Genomic DNA, 13,199 nt, shown 5'->3' on the forward strand with positions numbered 1-13,199 from the left:
CGTGCACACCCACTAACAAGCACACACACAAGCATGCACACACTAACAAGCACGCAAGTCGTCTCGGCTCACTCAAGACTCCCCTTAGACCTCAGCTCTGTAGCTGGTGCCCAGGTGACTTCACTTGGCCCACCCTCTAGGCCTTGCCCAGGAAGCTGGCACAGCAGCTCAGCACAGGATGCCCCAGCCCCCTGGAGACATTTCAGCTTTCTGCAGTCAAGGCACCACTGAGCCAAACTGGCCCCCAGTTCCCACCTGTTCCCATCTGAGCCCAGTGAAGAGTCCTGGGAAGAACAAGAGAAGCACGCCAGAGACCAGGCTTGGTTTGCATAGTCTGCACGTTTAATCACTTTAAAACCTCTAACATTATCTTGTGTCCATTAAATAGAACCAACAATGCCAGGCCTGTTTAAATTACAAGGAAAAAAAAAATCACTGTGTACCAACCCAGTATCTTACAAAACCAGCCGGGATGGCCATAAGGGGTGGGCAGAAGGGGCACCCCTGGGCAGGTAGGCTGGGTACCAGAGGAAAAGCTAGGGAAAAGAAAAAGGGGGTCCCAGGTGGGAGGGGACTGATTGTCCTAATGGGAGGGGTGCAAAAGGCACATCAGAAGAGAGGGCTTGGGGGGCATCATAGGCTATGCTTTCTCCACCAGGGCACAGTGTTAGAAAGGGCTTGGTGCCGCCACCTGCCCACCCCTGGCACTGGAGAGCCAGCGACCCATAAGCCCTTGGCACAACCCCATTTGAAACACAGATGTCAGTCTACCCCCCTTACCATAACCCCCTTTCCTAGAGCCCACCTGGCCAGCCTGCCTCTTCAGGGCACGGGGCTTAGTTATTCCCTACTCCTCAGCAATATGCTGCAGGCCCCTCTACCTCAGGGCTGGGCAGCCATGGGAAGGGCAGGGTGGGCATGGATGTGAGGAGGTCAATGGTCCAGCTGCTACCCCCATTAAAAATACAAAAACAAAAATCAGCATCTAAAGTGAAATAATCACAAAGTGAAAATATATCCTCAAACAGCTCCTGAGATCCCCACAGGGGAAAGCAGCATCGGGTGGGAGGCGGGAGGGGCCGGCTGGGCCACCGTCCCTTCCCATCACCCACCCAGGGGCTCCGGTACTGTGAGTGCCAACAGCCCAGGCAGCCCCGGGCTCAGAAAACAGGGCCCTGGCAGGGGGCGGGGAAAGGTGTCATCGACAGGATGTCAAGACACCAGTGTAAGGCCCCCAGAGCTTTAGTTTGGCCCGTGCCTGCCCAGCTCGGCCTGGAGTGCAGAGGCAGGCTGAGGGCATGTAAGGGTGGGCACGCTGGAGCTGGACAGCGCCTGCTTCGCTTTGGTCCCTTCCTACAACTGCAGCGGCTGTGGAGGCTCACCCACGAGCTTGAGGGTCAGGGGATGCAAAAGCCCTTGTAGAGGTGGCCGCCTTCTTCAGTACCTCCTGGCCGGCCTCCCTGTTGCCTGGATGGGGACCATTATTGCTTTCTGAGGGACAGGAACGGGTAGGGCTGCAGCAATCAGGACCCCGAGAAAGGCCGCCCCTCTTCACTCCGCAGAACTCCAGCTGAGCCTTGGAAGCTGCCCTAAAGATTTTACTCCTTCTCCACGTGGAGGGGTGGGAGGGGGTGAGGCTCCTGGGTCCCCACCTCAGGCAAACAGGTAGGCCCAAGGGTGGGGTAGGAAGCAGTGTCTGCCCCTCTTACCTCCCAACTAGGGTCCAAACCCAGTCCCAAGATAAAAAAATACTTTGGTGAATTAAAAAGTGCCCGAGGAAGGGATCAATTTGATGGGGTGGGAGTGGGCTCGTCAAAGGGCGCTCTGGTCTTTTATAAAGGCGGTCCTCTCGCCCCGGCCCTCATCCTCTTCTGAGTCAGACGGGCACTCCTCCTGCCAGGCTTCTGGGGGCAGCCCCTTGTAGGAAACGAGGCCGCGGTCCATGGTGTACACCTTCACTCCCCGGAAGCTGAAGCCAGAGCGCAGCTGCAAGACCAGGAAGACGGTACCGAAGACCAGCACGATGAAAACGCAGCTGAGGCCGGCCACCACCTCAGGCAGATGAGAGGGGAGCAGCCCAGCCTGCAGCCGGGGCTCCACCTCCACCTGCGGGTGCAGTGCGGGAGGCTGCTGCTGAGGCCGAGACTCGCGGCTGCTCTGGCTTTGCCGGGAGCAGGTTTGCTCCACAGGGTCCAGGGAGGCATGGCTGGGGCAGCTGAGGCAGTCTGTGGGAGCTGGGCCCTGGCATGTGGCACATGAGGTGTGACAGGGGGTGCAGACGCTGGCACGGATGATCTCCACATCATTCTCAGTGCTGTAGTGTGTATCGAGGATTTGGGGTGTGAAGCCTGGTGGGCACTGCTGGACACAGCTTTTCTGGTGCAATGAGAAGCCTTCCTCGCACACTGCCAGCACAAGAGAGGATGGGGAGCATTAGTCAAGGGCATTGCAGCCTCTAAGCCACTGAGCTCTCTACCCGAGGTCCAGCCACAGTGGACCTACTGTCCCCAGGAGCCTTTCTCTTTAGCTGCTAGACCATCACTGTCCCCTCTGACTCCACCATTCCAATCCCATCCCCACAACCTTCCCAGCCGTAACCACATCCACTACTGACCCACGCAGGCCTGGCTGGAGGTGAGGGTTTTGCAGCCGCTGCTTTCAGGAGGTGTAGCGAGCCCCTCAGGAGCTGTGCCATATAGTACAAGCGTAAACTTGGTCAGCGTCCCTATTCCCGGGTTCATAAGAGAAGGGTCAAGGGTGTGAGCACCGTGTCAACAGCCTAGAGCCCAGCAGCCCCCCATCCCCACTCTCCATACCATAGTTGTTGGCTTCGCTGGTGTTTTCAATCTCTAGGACCCATTCGCCAGAGGGGTCCTCATCCCAGGAATGAGTTGTCATGAAAGCCCAGTCATTAAACCCATCAGCGGAGTAGTCATGGGGTCTGGAGGAAGAGAGTTCCATGTAGCCCACGACATATGGGACATACGCTATTCGTCCCTCACAGACTGGAAATGTTTTCTAGGAAGGCTGTTTCCCAGATGCTCTTAACCAGGGGACACACACAACTGGCACGAAAAATGGGTCTCAGGCAAGGATTCCCGTGATGGGGGAGTCCCAGAGGACATGGCTGTCCCTCCCCCAAGTGTCCCTGATGCTTGCTGGAGTCTTGGAGATAAAGTGACAATGATCTGGAAGCGAGTGCAAAGGGGACATGGTGAGCACCTGGCAGCCAGTAAGGTGGAGCGGGTGCCCATGGGGCTGACAAGGTGGATGGCCAGGTCGCCACGGCGGTTGTAAGACAGGGTGAGCCGTGCCTGAGCATGTTCCAGCCGGGTGATGTGGTTGGGCTCGCCCAGGCACGCCGTCACAGACTTGCGCACCTCTAGCCGTTTGCCAATGTCCCTACGCAGAAAGCACCACGTGAGTTAGCAGGACAGGAGTGGCCAGCGGGCGCCCCAGAACAGAACTCTCAGGCCGATTTGCTCCCCCCTCCACATTCAGGGCCCAGCTTTTACTTGGGTTCCACCAAGATGTCAATGATGCACTTCCGCTGGGGGGCCACTGTTGTCCAGTTCTGAGCCAGGGCCACCATGGCACCTGCATCCAACAGCCCATAGCCATACGAATGGCTCACTGCAGAGACAGGGAAGGGTCAACAGGGAAGCAGGAGTGGCCCATCCTATCTCAGAGTCTAAACCTCTGGGTCTCCATCCCTCACCTTTCCGGCCCACACCGTTGGTGGTCCAATCATTAGCATTGAGGTGGGCTGGCTTTGAGGTCTGTACCACCAGGTGCTGCATGTCCCGCCAGGTGAGGTTCTTACTGAAAAGAAGGGAAAGTCTAAGGGTCAGGCTTTCTGGAACATAGCAGGAGAGAACAGCTCCTTACAGAGAGCGCTGCGGGGACAGGCGCTGCTTGTCCACTTACTTGGCCTCCAGGGTGAGAGCAATGATGCCAGCTGCCAACGGCGCAGAAGCTGAGGTGCCCGTGTGAGATTCTGTGCACTTCTGCCTCAAATCAGTTGTCACCTGCCAGAGGACAATGATGTTGAAACCATGATGGATGTTGGGGGGAGTAAAGGAGCCACCTGCCTGTCCTGCCTAGAGCACTCGGTACCCCAGAAGTCAAGACACTTGGATCCCAGCTTCTACCTTGCTAACATGCATAGCCCCTTCTCTCAAGGACTAAGGTGGATCAATCAGAGGCTGGAGGAAAGCAGGTTTTCAGGGAGACTGTACTTCTTTTGCAGCCCTCAAGAGTCTAAGAGGACTCCAGCTCTCCAGGCACATTCCACAAGGCCACACAAGGATGAGAGCAGATGAGATCTAATGGGGCCCAGAGCAGAGAACAAGAAGCCTTCTGACCCAGTTCCCAAGCCTGGGGAAGACTTACAATCTGCTTCTCATTCTGGTTGCCACTGCTGTAGGTGGTGGCCAGCGTGGAGGAGCAGGCCTCACTGTACCAGGGTACATTGCCAAACTGCGTGGCGCTGCTGATGGACAAGGTGTAGATGCTGTTGGTGTAGCCGTCACAGTTGCAGCTGTCATGCTCCCGGCCCCCGTTCCCCGAGGCCCAGACGAAGATGGAGCCCAACCCCCCACGACCCTGTGAACAAAGCAGGCCAAGGTTATTCAAGATGGGGCATGAGTTGGGGGGGGGGATAAGGGATACAGAGGTGCAGTAGGAAGATGCTGCAGCAGCCTGAGAAGATGGGAGCCCCATCTCTGGGGTCTCAGCTCACTTCTTGGAGCCACCTAAAGATCCCTATAGATCAGAATGTATGTACACTTAGGCTTGGGCATCAAATCAAAGCAGCCTAGGTTCAGAGTGGTGTGGTCCCCACAGGTCGGGGTAATGGATGCTCTCTCTCTCTCTCTCAAACAGTTACTATATGATATGTGCTGTGGCTGTGCATGCCATGGTGCCCATGTGGTGGTCAGAGAACAGCTATGCGGAGCTGGTTCTCTTCCTTCCACATGTATATGGGCACCGGGGCTTGAACTCAGTCATCCAGCTGTGTGCAGATGCTGTACCTGCCAACATCTCTCAGACCCTGTCACGTATTATCTGTGGTGATGCTGAGATCAAACCCATGGTTTCAGGACGGAGTGCAGCTCCACGGCAGAGGACCTGCCTAAAATATGTAATGTCTATGCTCAATATAACACTGCAATCTTTGCCCCAATTAAAAAAAAAAGTCAGGGCTGGAGAATTAGCTCAGCAGTTAAGGGAACCTGTTGCTCTTGAAGAAGACCTGGGTTTGATTCTCAGCACTCATGTGTGGCTCACAGCCATCCATAATCCCAGTTTCCGGGACTTCAACAGGTGAGCATGCGGTGTACATACATGCAAACCACTAAAACATTTATACATATAAAATAAAAATCAGGACCTTGGCCAAGCAGTAGTTGCGCACGCCTTTAATCCCAGCACTTGTGAGGCAGAGGCAGACAAATCCCTGTGAGTTTGAGGCCAGCCTGGTCTACAAGAGTCAGTTCCAGGACAGGTAGGACTGTTACACAGGGAAACCTTGTCTTGAAAAACCAAAAAAAAAAAAAAACCCCAAAATCAGAACCTTATTCAAACGTCACTTATTCACTGTCAGTCTCCAACTCCTTAATATTTTAATAACATTTAGTTTTAAAATTTTTTAATGTGCATGTATGTCTATATGAGGGTGCCAGATCCCTAGGGGAACTGGAATTACAGACAGTTGTGAGCTGCCACATGGGTGCTGGGAATTGAATTCTGGTCTTCTGGAAGAGCAGCCAGTGCTCTTGATTGCTAAGCCATTTCTCCAGTCCATAAAATTTATGATTTTTTATGAGTGTTTTGCCTCTGTGTATGTACATGTAGTACAAGTGTGTCTGGTGCTCTGAGGGGCCAGAAGAGGGCACCAGATCCCTGGAACTGGAGTTACTGATAGCTGTGAGCCACCATGTGGGTTCTGAGAACCATTTGCAGGTTCTCTACAAGAGCAGCCAGTGCTCTTAACCACTGGAACATTTCTCTGGCTTCTATAACATTTCATTTTACCACTTTTGTCAATATTAAAATTAAACACAGAAGCCAGGAGGCATGGTGGCGCACACCTGTAATTTCAACGTCAGGAAGCTGAAGCAGCAGAGTCATGAGTTCGAGGCTAGCCTGGGTTACAAGGTTACATGGCAACCTTGACCCTGGGACAGTCAAAACCACATAGGAAGACCTTGTCTCAAAAACAAGGGCCAAGAAGTGGTGGCTCATGCCTTTAATCTCAGTACTTGGTGGCAAAGGCAAGTGGATCTCTGTGAGAGCAAGGTCAGCCTGGTCTACAAAGGGAGTTCCACCACAGCCAAGGCTGTGACACGGTGAAACCCTGCTTGGAAAACCGAAAGATAAAGAGAAAGAAAGAGAGAGATAAAGAAAGAAAAAAACAGTATCTAAAATAGAAAACAAGGAGGAGAACAAATGTAAAAGATAGAATTAGCCAGCCTGATTTCCAGGGCTGGCATTGAACCCCCACTTCACCTGGCTAACTCCCCGAAAGAAGGCCTCTTCAGCGAGACGGGCTGGCCCATCCACGGTTTTGCCATCGTCCTCAGGGCCCCAGCTGGCGCTGTAGATGTGGATGTGGTTGGGGTTCAAGCCCAGCGAACGAGCCTCTACTGCATCAGTCACCTCGCCATCCAACATGCGCACCCCTGGCCGCAGAGGGGGTGGGAAAAGGGATGCCGCGTGGGTCCAGCTGCCAGGGGCACCCGTAGGCACAGGCCCAGCCTGAACCCCAGGGAGGAGCAAGAAAGAGGAGAGGCCAGTGCTGGGAAACCCAAGGCCCCATCAGTTGTCTACCACTGCCTTTCACAGACACGACCCAAAGAGGACAGAGGATGTGACCTTCTCCCAAGACTACACACTCTTCACTAGGAAGAGCCTGGGGCCTCAGAGGAGCAAGGGATCCAAGGTTGTGCTGAGTAAGGGAGACGCTGGCACCGGCTCTCCTATGCTAACAGCACTGGGGTTCCAGCTTTTCCGATTGCTAAGGACCTCCCACAGACTAGCATGCTGCCTAAAGATCCATTGTGGAGGTCCCTACTATCTTTAATGTGGACCCAGGGCCAAGGCTAATACCCACCTCCAATTCGGGCGTTGTAAGCCACACCCACACCACAGACACCGTTGTTGGCCACTGCTGCCACTTCACCTGCACACCGAGTGCCGTGCCTGCCAGGGTCGAGAGCACAGCATTAGTGCAGTGGACTGAGTGTAGCAGATCGAGCTCGAGGAGTGGAAGGATCAGGAAGGACCTTGAGCTACATCCACCATCCCTCGGGTGTGCACAGCACTTCCCCTGTGGGGCCTGTAGTCCTCTTTGGTCTGATCAAATCCTCCCTTGGATCTGGGTGCGGAGGATCTGAGTTTGAGTCCAGCCTGGTCTGCAGAGCAAGTTCCAGGACAGTCAGGGCTACATATGGAAACCATGTCTCAAAAGACCAAAACTAAAACTCCCTTGGGTGACTGGGACTAAAAACAAAGACTCGGTTGTGGGGTTGTTTTAGAGTTTTACTGTGTAGCCCTGGCTGTCCTGGAACTCACTCTGTAGATCAGGCTGGCCTAGAACTCACAGAGATCCATCCACCTCTGCCTCCCTAATGCTGGGATTAGAGGCTGTGCCACCACCAACCCTGGTTGTTATTGCATAGCCACTACGCACCTGGCTAGCTTGGAACTCACTATGTAGACCAGACCTCAAATTCACAGCATCTGCCAACATCTCCTTCTCAAGTGCTGGTTAAATTAAAAGAATATGCCACCATGCCCAGAGAGACTTCAGTTTTTAGGTGGGACATGTGACATCAGACTCACCCTAGAGGCCCAGAGGCCAGGACTCACACTCCTCACCTGTTGTCATTCATCTGTGTGTACCGAGGCTGGGGGTCAGGGTCCTGGTCATTGACGTCAAAACTGGCTCCAGGATCCTGTAAGAACAGGCCGTCATCAGGAGCTGCTAATCACAGCGATGACAGAATAGGCCCTAGAGGCCCCTGCCCAGCGGTCACAACCACTCGTCCACTCCTCACATAATTGCCTGCCAAGTCAGGGTGATTCTTCTCGATGCCGTCGTCCAGGATGGAGACCACAATGCCGTGACCTGTGAAGCCCTGTGCCCAGGCTTCCTTCACATTCAGGTCTCGCTGAGTGACACCAGACTGCAGAGACAACCAGTCCATCACCAGAAATATTTGGTTGATAACTCAGAGAACCCGTTCCAACCTCAAACCTCGATCTTAAAATGCCGCCACTGCTTTCTACCGGGCACACAGACTCCGGGAAGGCAGGATGGGCTAGAGCAGGGGTTCTCAACCTGTAGGTCATGACCCCTTGCAACCCTCTAGCTCCGAATTATTTACATTATGATTCATAACAGTAGCAAAACTGCAGCCATGAAGTAGCAATGAAATAATTTTATGGGTGGGGTCACCACAACATGAGGAGCTGCAGCAACGGGAAGGTTGAGACCCAGTGGGCTAGAGGCAGAGAAAAGGGGGGAAGAATCAGAAGCCCCAGAGTGAGCCTCATCCACAAACAGCCCCTCCCAGTGGTGGGGAGAAGACTAGAACCCAGGAAGGCAGCATACCAGGTACCACTGCTGGGGGAACTTGGGGTCTGTGGGCTCCTGATACACGTCCCTCTTGGTCCTTCGCTTTACGACCTGCTGCTCCAGCCACTTTACCTGGGAATGAAGTAGATAAGTAGATAAGTGTGTGTGGGGGTGCGAAGTGTTGTGGGCGCTCAGAACAGAAGGGGATGGGAGCCAGAAGGGCCAGGGCCACACTTACTTGAGGCTCCCTCTGTAGCCGGCTGTGCCGCGGGCGGTGAGGAGACAGGGACCGCTTTGTCACTGCTCTGTGCCTGAAGTGGTAATAGTCACCAAAGATCTGTAATAAAGCAGCGAGACTGAGATGGGCCTTCCATCTGGCAGTCCCTGGGGGAGGAAGAAAGGGGGTGGACGAGGCTGCTGGGGAGCTCACAAAGACAAGTGGTGTGGGGGGGCATCTGTTCGCTGCTAGGACCCACGATGACAGGCAAGGGATAGAGAAGGAGATTTAGATGTGCTGGGCTTTCTAAGCAACCTATGATAAAAGCCCACTAACAGAGCAATGCAACAGATCCCATCCCAGTCACCCAGAACCTGCCTCTTGTTCAGATGCCCTGGAAGACAAACTGCTTTATGGTGCAAAAGCCCCTGCCCTCACCCTCCTCACCACGGGGCAATGTCCTGAAGTTATACCAACAGGCCAGGTAAAAAACCTACCTGGCCCAGGTTGTGGAACCCATGCTTCCGTGCCAGGCTGTCAGCCACAGCTGGGCCTCCAGAGATGTGCACAGCCCAAGTGTTGGTGAAGACCTTTTGGCCACGAGCATCAGCTGCTAGCAGGACCAAGGCTCCTGCTGCTGCTACCACCCATAGCAACCAGGGCCTCAGCTCCATGGGGGGGGCAGATGACTGGGACCCCGGAGCTCCCGTCTCCCTGGCCTGGTCACAGGGCCTCGGCTGCCACGTGCCTGCTCACTGCCGGGGGCCCGGAGCTGACTGGTGGGGGCATGGGGCCGAGATGGGCAGGGCTGGAGGGCAGGATGAGAGCCGGCTCTGAGGGAACAAGAAAGGACGCCGCGTCAGTCCATTCTCATCACACACTAATACCGTTTTCCTGTCTTCAATGCTTAGGCTAACAGGCGTTTCAGGGGAGGTGGATAAAACAAACACCTGAGGGGTTGGGAAGATGGCTCAGGAAGGACATTCACTGCTTCCCCAGTGTGAGGACCAGAGTTTAGAGTCCCAGGACCCACATAACAAAGTAGGCTTGGCAGCCTGCACTGGGAGCAGGGAGAGACACCAGGATCCCTGGGGCTTGTTGGCTGGCCAACCTATCCAAATCACAAGCTTCAGGCTTGGGAAGAGAGCAGGCCTCAAAACAAAAAACAAACAAACAAACAAACAAAAAACAGTGGTCAGGGCTGGCTCTGTGGTAAGAGCACTCATAGCTCCCGAGGACCAGGCTGGTCCCAGCACCTGTCGTGCATGGGTCACAACTGCTTATAATTGCAGCTCCAAGGGAATCCAACATCCCCAGCTTCACCAGACACAAACCCCTGAAATGTCTCTGCAAGAATCCAGCTCCTACCCCTACGGGTCAGCCAAACAGACACATGGACCCAACATCTCCCTTCACAAGCCTTTCTCCATTAAGAATACAAGCAGGGCTTGAGTCATTCAAAATAAAAAACAAACAACATCCAAATAAAGAAAGATACATTATAAAATGGCATGTACACAGGATTCCATTTTGTTTTCTTAAAACTATAGATGCATGTTTATACAAAACCAAAACAAAATCTGGAAGGACACCCACTGCAATGCTAACAATGGTTCCCTGGAGATGGTGAGAATCTGAACAGGAACTGTTACTTCTTGTCTTTGTGTGATCGTATGTTCTCACACCTAGCTATATTTTATAAAAAGAATAACATGCTAGCTCTTTAAAAAATGTACAGGGTCTACCCAGCTCATTAGGGTATCCCGGTTCAGCAAAAACGGTTAGCTATAGGAGTTCTTTGAAAACAGAGTCCCTGCAAGGAAAGAGTGGGTGACTTAAGTTGGGGGGGGGCTGGGAAACCATGCTCTGAGCACAAGGGATTCCTGAGGCTTCACCTCCCTCTAGGACTAAGATGACAGCCATCTTTAGAGGCAGGGCTCAGAGCTGCCCCCTTGCTTGTTCCTGACCCACCACCTTGCGTAATCTGAGCCTGGCAGTCAGGGCAAACACTGGCTGCTGAGCCAGGAGCACCAAGGTGAGGCTGAATCAATAGTCCTGAGTGTTGTTTTTCCTCCTTCAGCAAACAGACAGCAGGACCTCTCTACCAGGGGCCACATAACTGTCCCCAGAAAGGGCCCCCAGCTAACCACAAGCCAAGCTCCTGGGGTAGGTGGAAGCTAGGGCAGGCTCCAGTAGGCTGCTGGGGGTATCCTGTCTCAGGGCCAGTGTTTGCGTCTGCCCAAGGTTCCTGATGCCCCCCTCCCCCACTCCAGAGTCCCAGCCCCAGAGGTAGCCATTCACTCAGATGGTGACAAGGATGTTACCTCAGCGGAGCAGGACAGATCTGCTCGCCACCGGGTTCTCAGGGAGCTACAACAGGCCTCCCTAACTGCTGCTGTCTCACCCTAAGTGCTGAGGGGACTCCACACACAATTCCTGGAGTATTTTCAGTTTACACCAAAATAACCTGACAGCTGATGGCAGGAGATATCCACAATGCAGAATCCATGCCCGAAGGGCAGAGTCCAAAGCGTTCCCAAGACGTGCCTGGGAGTTCCAGTTCCCTGTCCCCTTGGGAGATAAAGCCACTATTTATGGCTAATCAGAGGCTCCAGTGCTAAGGGGTACAGGGACCCCAAGCCCTCATTTAAGAAGATGTGGGGCTTAGAGGAAAGGCCTGCTCTCCTGTGACATCTAAACCTCTTGGGTTTAGACACCAGGCAGGCTTCCGGCCCAAAGTTGGGAGACCTGCCTACAGCTTCTGAATTCCGGCAGGGTCTGTCTGGGTTCAGCCCAGGTTCTGGCAAACCATAGATGGAGCCACAACTGCATGGTGTTAGAGGTGATTAACCAACTATTTAATTACCTTGCAGCAGTCCACGAGCAAGTACCCACGCTTCAGGCACAACTGAATCTCCCCACCCCTAAGAAAGGTGATCTGCCTCCCTCCACCAAGTGTCCTCACCTATGGCAAGGGTAGGCGATGGACAGCAGACATCAGACAGCCATGCCTCAACATCTGACATAGAGGACCCCTCAACACACACACACAGACACACACACACACACACAGACACACACACACACACACGCTGAGAACAATGAATGAACAGGCTTCTCCCCACCCCCATCCCAGACTCTGACTCACCCTCTGAGTCCCGGTTGTCTCAAACCAGGAGGCTGGATATATTTCTAGCTTCTCTGGGTCAGTCCTGCCCAGCACTCAGCTCTGGGGCCCAGCTACAGTCTGAGCCTTGGTGCTGTCCCTAGCTGTTTTCTTGGGCAAAGTCTTTCTCTCCCTCCCTAGAACCTGCCAACAGAGACAGCCCAGGTATCAGAACTGCACCAACCACCAGGTGTGGCTGTTGTTTCCTGGGGCCTGGAGACCTGGCTGAGACAGCAGCACAGAGCAAGTCACAGAAGACTGTCCGGAAACCCGGTCAGGTCTCTTTCTAGCAGAGACCCCAAGGCAGGTCTGTTACCGGCACACATACACTCCCATGGAATTCTAACTCCTAGTCCTGGCTCAACTACTGTTCCTTGTGTGATCTTACACAAGTCATTTCCTCTTTCTGGGCCTCAGTTTCCTTGGTGGTTAAAACTATTAAAAGCCAGAGGCTTTAAAACTTTTTTTTTTTTAAAGAAAAGCCAACGAATCTTCTTAAAAATGTAAATTTTAGATAGAAGCCTAATATAGGAAACAAACACCGAATCTGCTCAGCCACTCTCCTTCGCTGTGCCCACACCTGGCCAGCAGCCACAGGCCCTCCCTGGGCCACATCACCTGCATCGCTTTGGTACTTCCCAAGTCAAAGAGAACCCCAGCGCTCCAGAGGGATGAAAGTCGTCTTCCCCCAGGCGCCAAGGACCAGAGGCGGTGGGGAAAGTAGGCACTGATCAGACCAGCATCTGCCGTCAGACCTGTCTGGCAAGCAGGCCGCCCCTCTACCAAGCCACCCGACGGGGGCAGCAGGGGCCTCCGTCAAGGCCTCGGCAGGAGGCAAACCCAGACCTCCCAGAGCCGGCCTGCGCGCGCCCGTCCGCCGATCCCGCCCCCGGCTGCTCCGGCCGCACAGGTGTGCGGTCCTCCGCCCGAGGACCCCGTGTCCCTACGAGGAGCGCGTCCCGCGGGGTGGGGGGACACAGGCCCGAGCCGCCGGGGCTCCGGAGGTCGGCGGGGCAGGCGTGAGCACCCAGCGCCCTCGGAATGCTCTGCCCGGCCCGCCCCAGCAGGGGCCCCGCCGGCGTTTCCTGAGGTCAGAGGGCTCGCCCCGGCCCCAGCGGAAAAGTACCGGCGCGGGCCCCAAGCCCCGCGCTCAGGTGGGCTGCGCTGCTCCCGTCCTCCCACCGCGGCGGCCGGGAACCCGCGGCCAGAGACCGGCGGCCGGAGAGGCCCGGGGC

General features: G+C 54.6%; 1 protein-coding gene across 3 annotated transcripts; it reads right to left on the reverse strand.

Moving 5' to 3' along the window:
- Positions 1-320: 320 nt before the first annotated feature.
- On the reverse strand, positions 321-13,106 carry Furin (furin, paired basic amino acid cleaving enzyme). 3 transcript variants are annotated; one of them, XM_026784333.1, is made up of 16 exons: positions 12,583-13,106; positions 9,296-9,631; positions 8,820-8,918; positions 8,618-8,713; positions 8,061-8,189; positions 7,882-7,958; positions 7,115-7,203; positions 6,511-6,683; positions 4,393-4,605; positions 3,928-4,028; positions 3,719-3,822; positions 3,516-3,633; positions 3,223-3,402; positions 2,817-2,941; positions 2,615-2,725; positions 321-2,405 (listed from the first exon to the last, which is right to left on the reverse strand). In XM_026784333.1, exons 2-16 carry the CDS (start codon positions 9,470-9,472, stop codon positions 1,813-1,815), a joined length of 2,385 nt encoding a protein of 794 aa, XP_026640134.1. In that variant the 5' UTR covers positions 9,473-9,631; positions 12,583-13,106; the 3' UTR covers positions 321-1,812. The 3 variants fall into 3 exon arrangements, with proteins under 3 accessions (XP_026640134.1, XP_005357706.1, XP_026640133.1); XM_005357649.2 differs by lacking the exon at positions 12,583-13,106 and adding an exon at positions 11,947-12,576; XM_026784332.1 differs by lacking the exon at positions 12,583-13,106 and adding an exon at positions 9,749-10,281.
- Positions 13,107-13,199: the final 93 nt, after the last annotated feature.

This window comes from Microtus ochrogaster, chromosome 22, assembly GCF_000317375.1.
Source record: "Microtus ochrogaster isolate Prairie Vole_2 chromosome 22, MicOch1.0, whole genome shotgun sequence".
NCBI lineage: Eukaryota > Metazoa > Chordata > Mammalia > Rodentia > Cricetidae > Microtus > Microtus ochrogaster.

Excerpts from the sequence above, each read along its gene's own strand:
- Furin (XM_026784333.1), bottom strand. The coding sequence starts at position 9,472 with ATGGAGCTGAGGCCCTGGTTGCTATGGGTGGTAGCAGCAGCAGGAGCC. Across the intron at positions 8,919-9,295 it reads GGTTCCACAACCTGGGCCAG|ATCTTTGGTGACTATTACCA; the intron begins GTAGGTTTTTTA and ends GCTTTATTACAG. Across the intron at positions 7,204-7,881 it reads ACACAGATGAATGACAACAG|GCACGGCACTCGGTGTGCAG; the intron begins GTGAGGAGTGTG and ends CGACCCTGGCAG.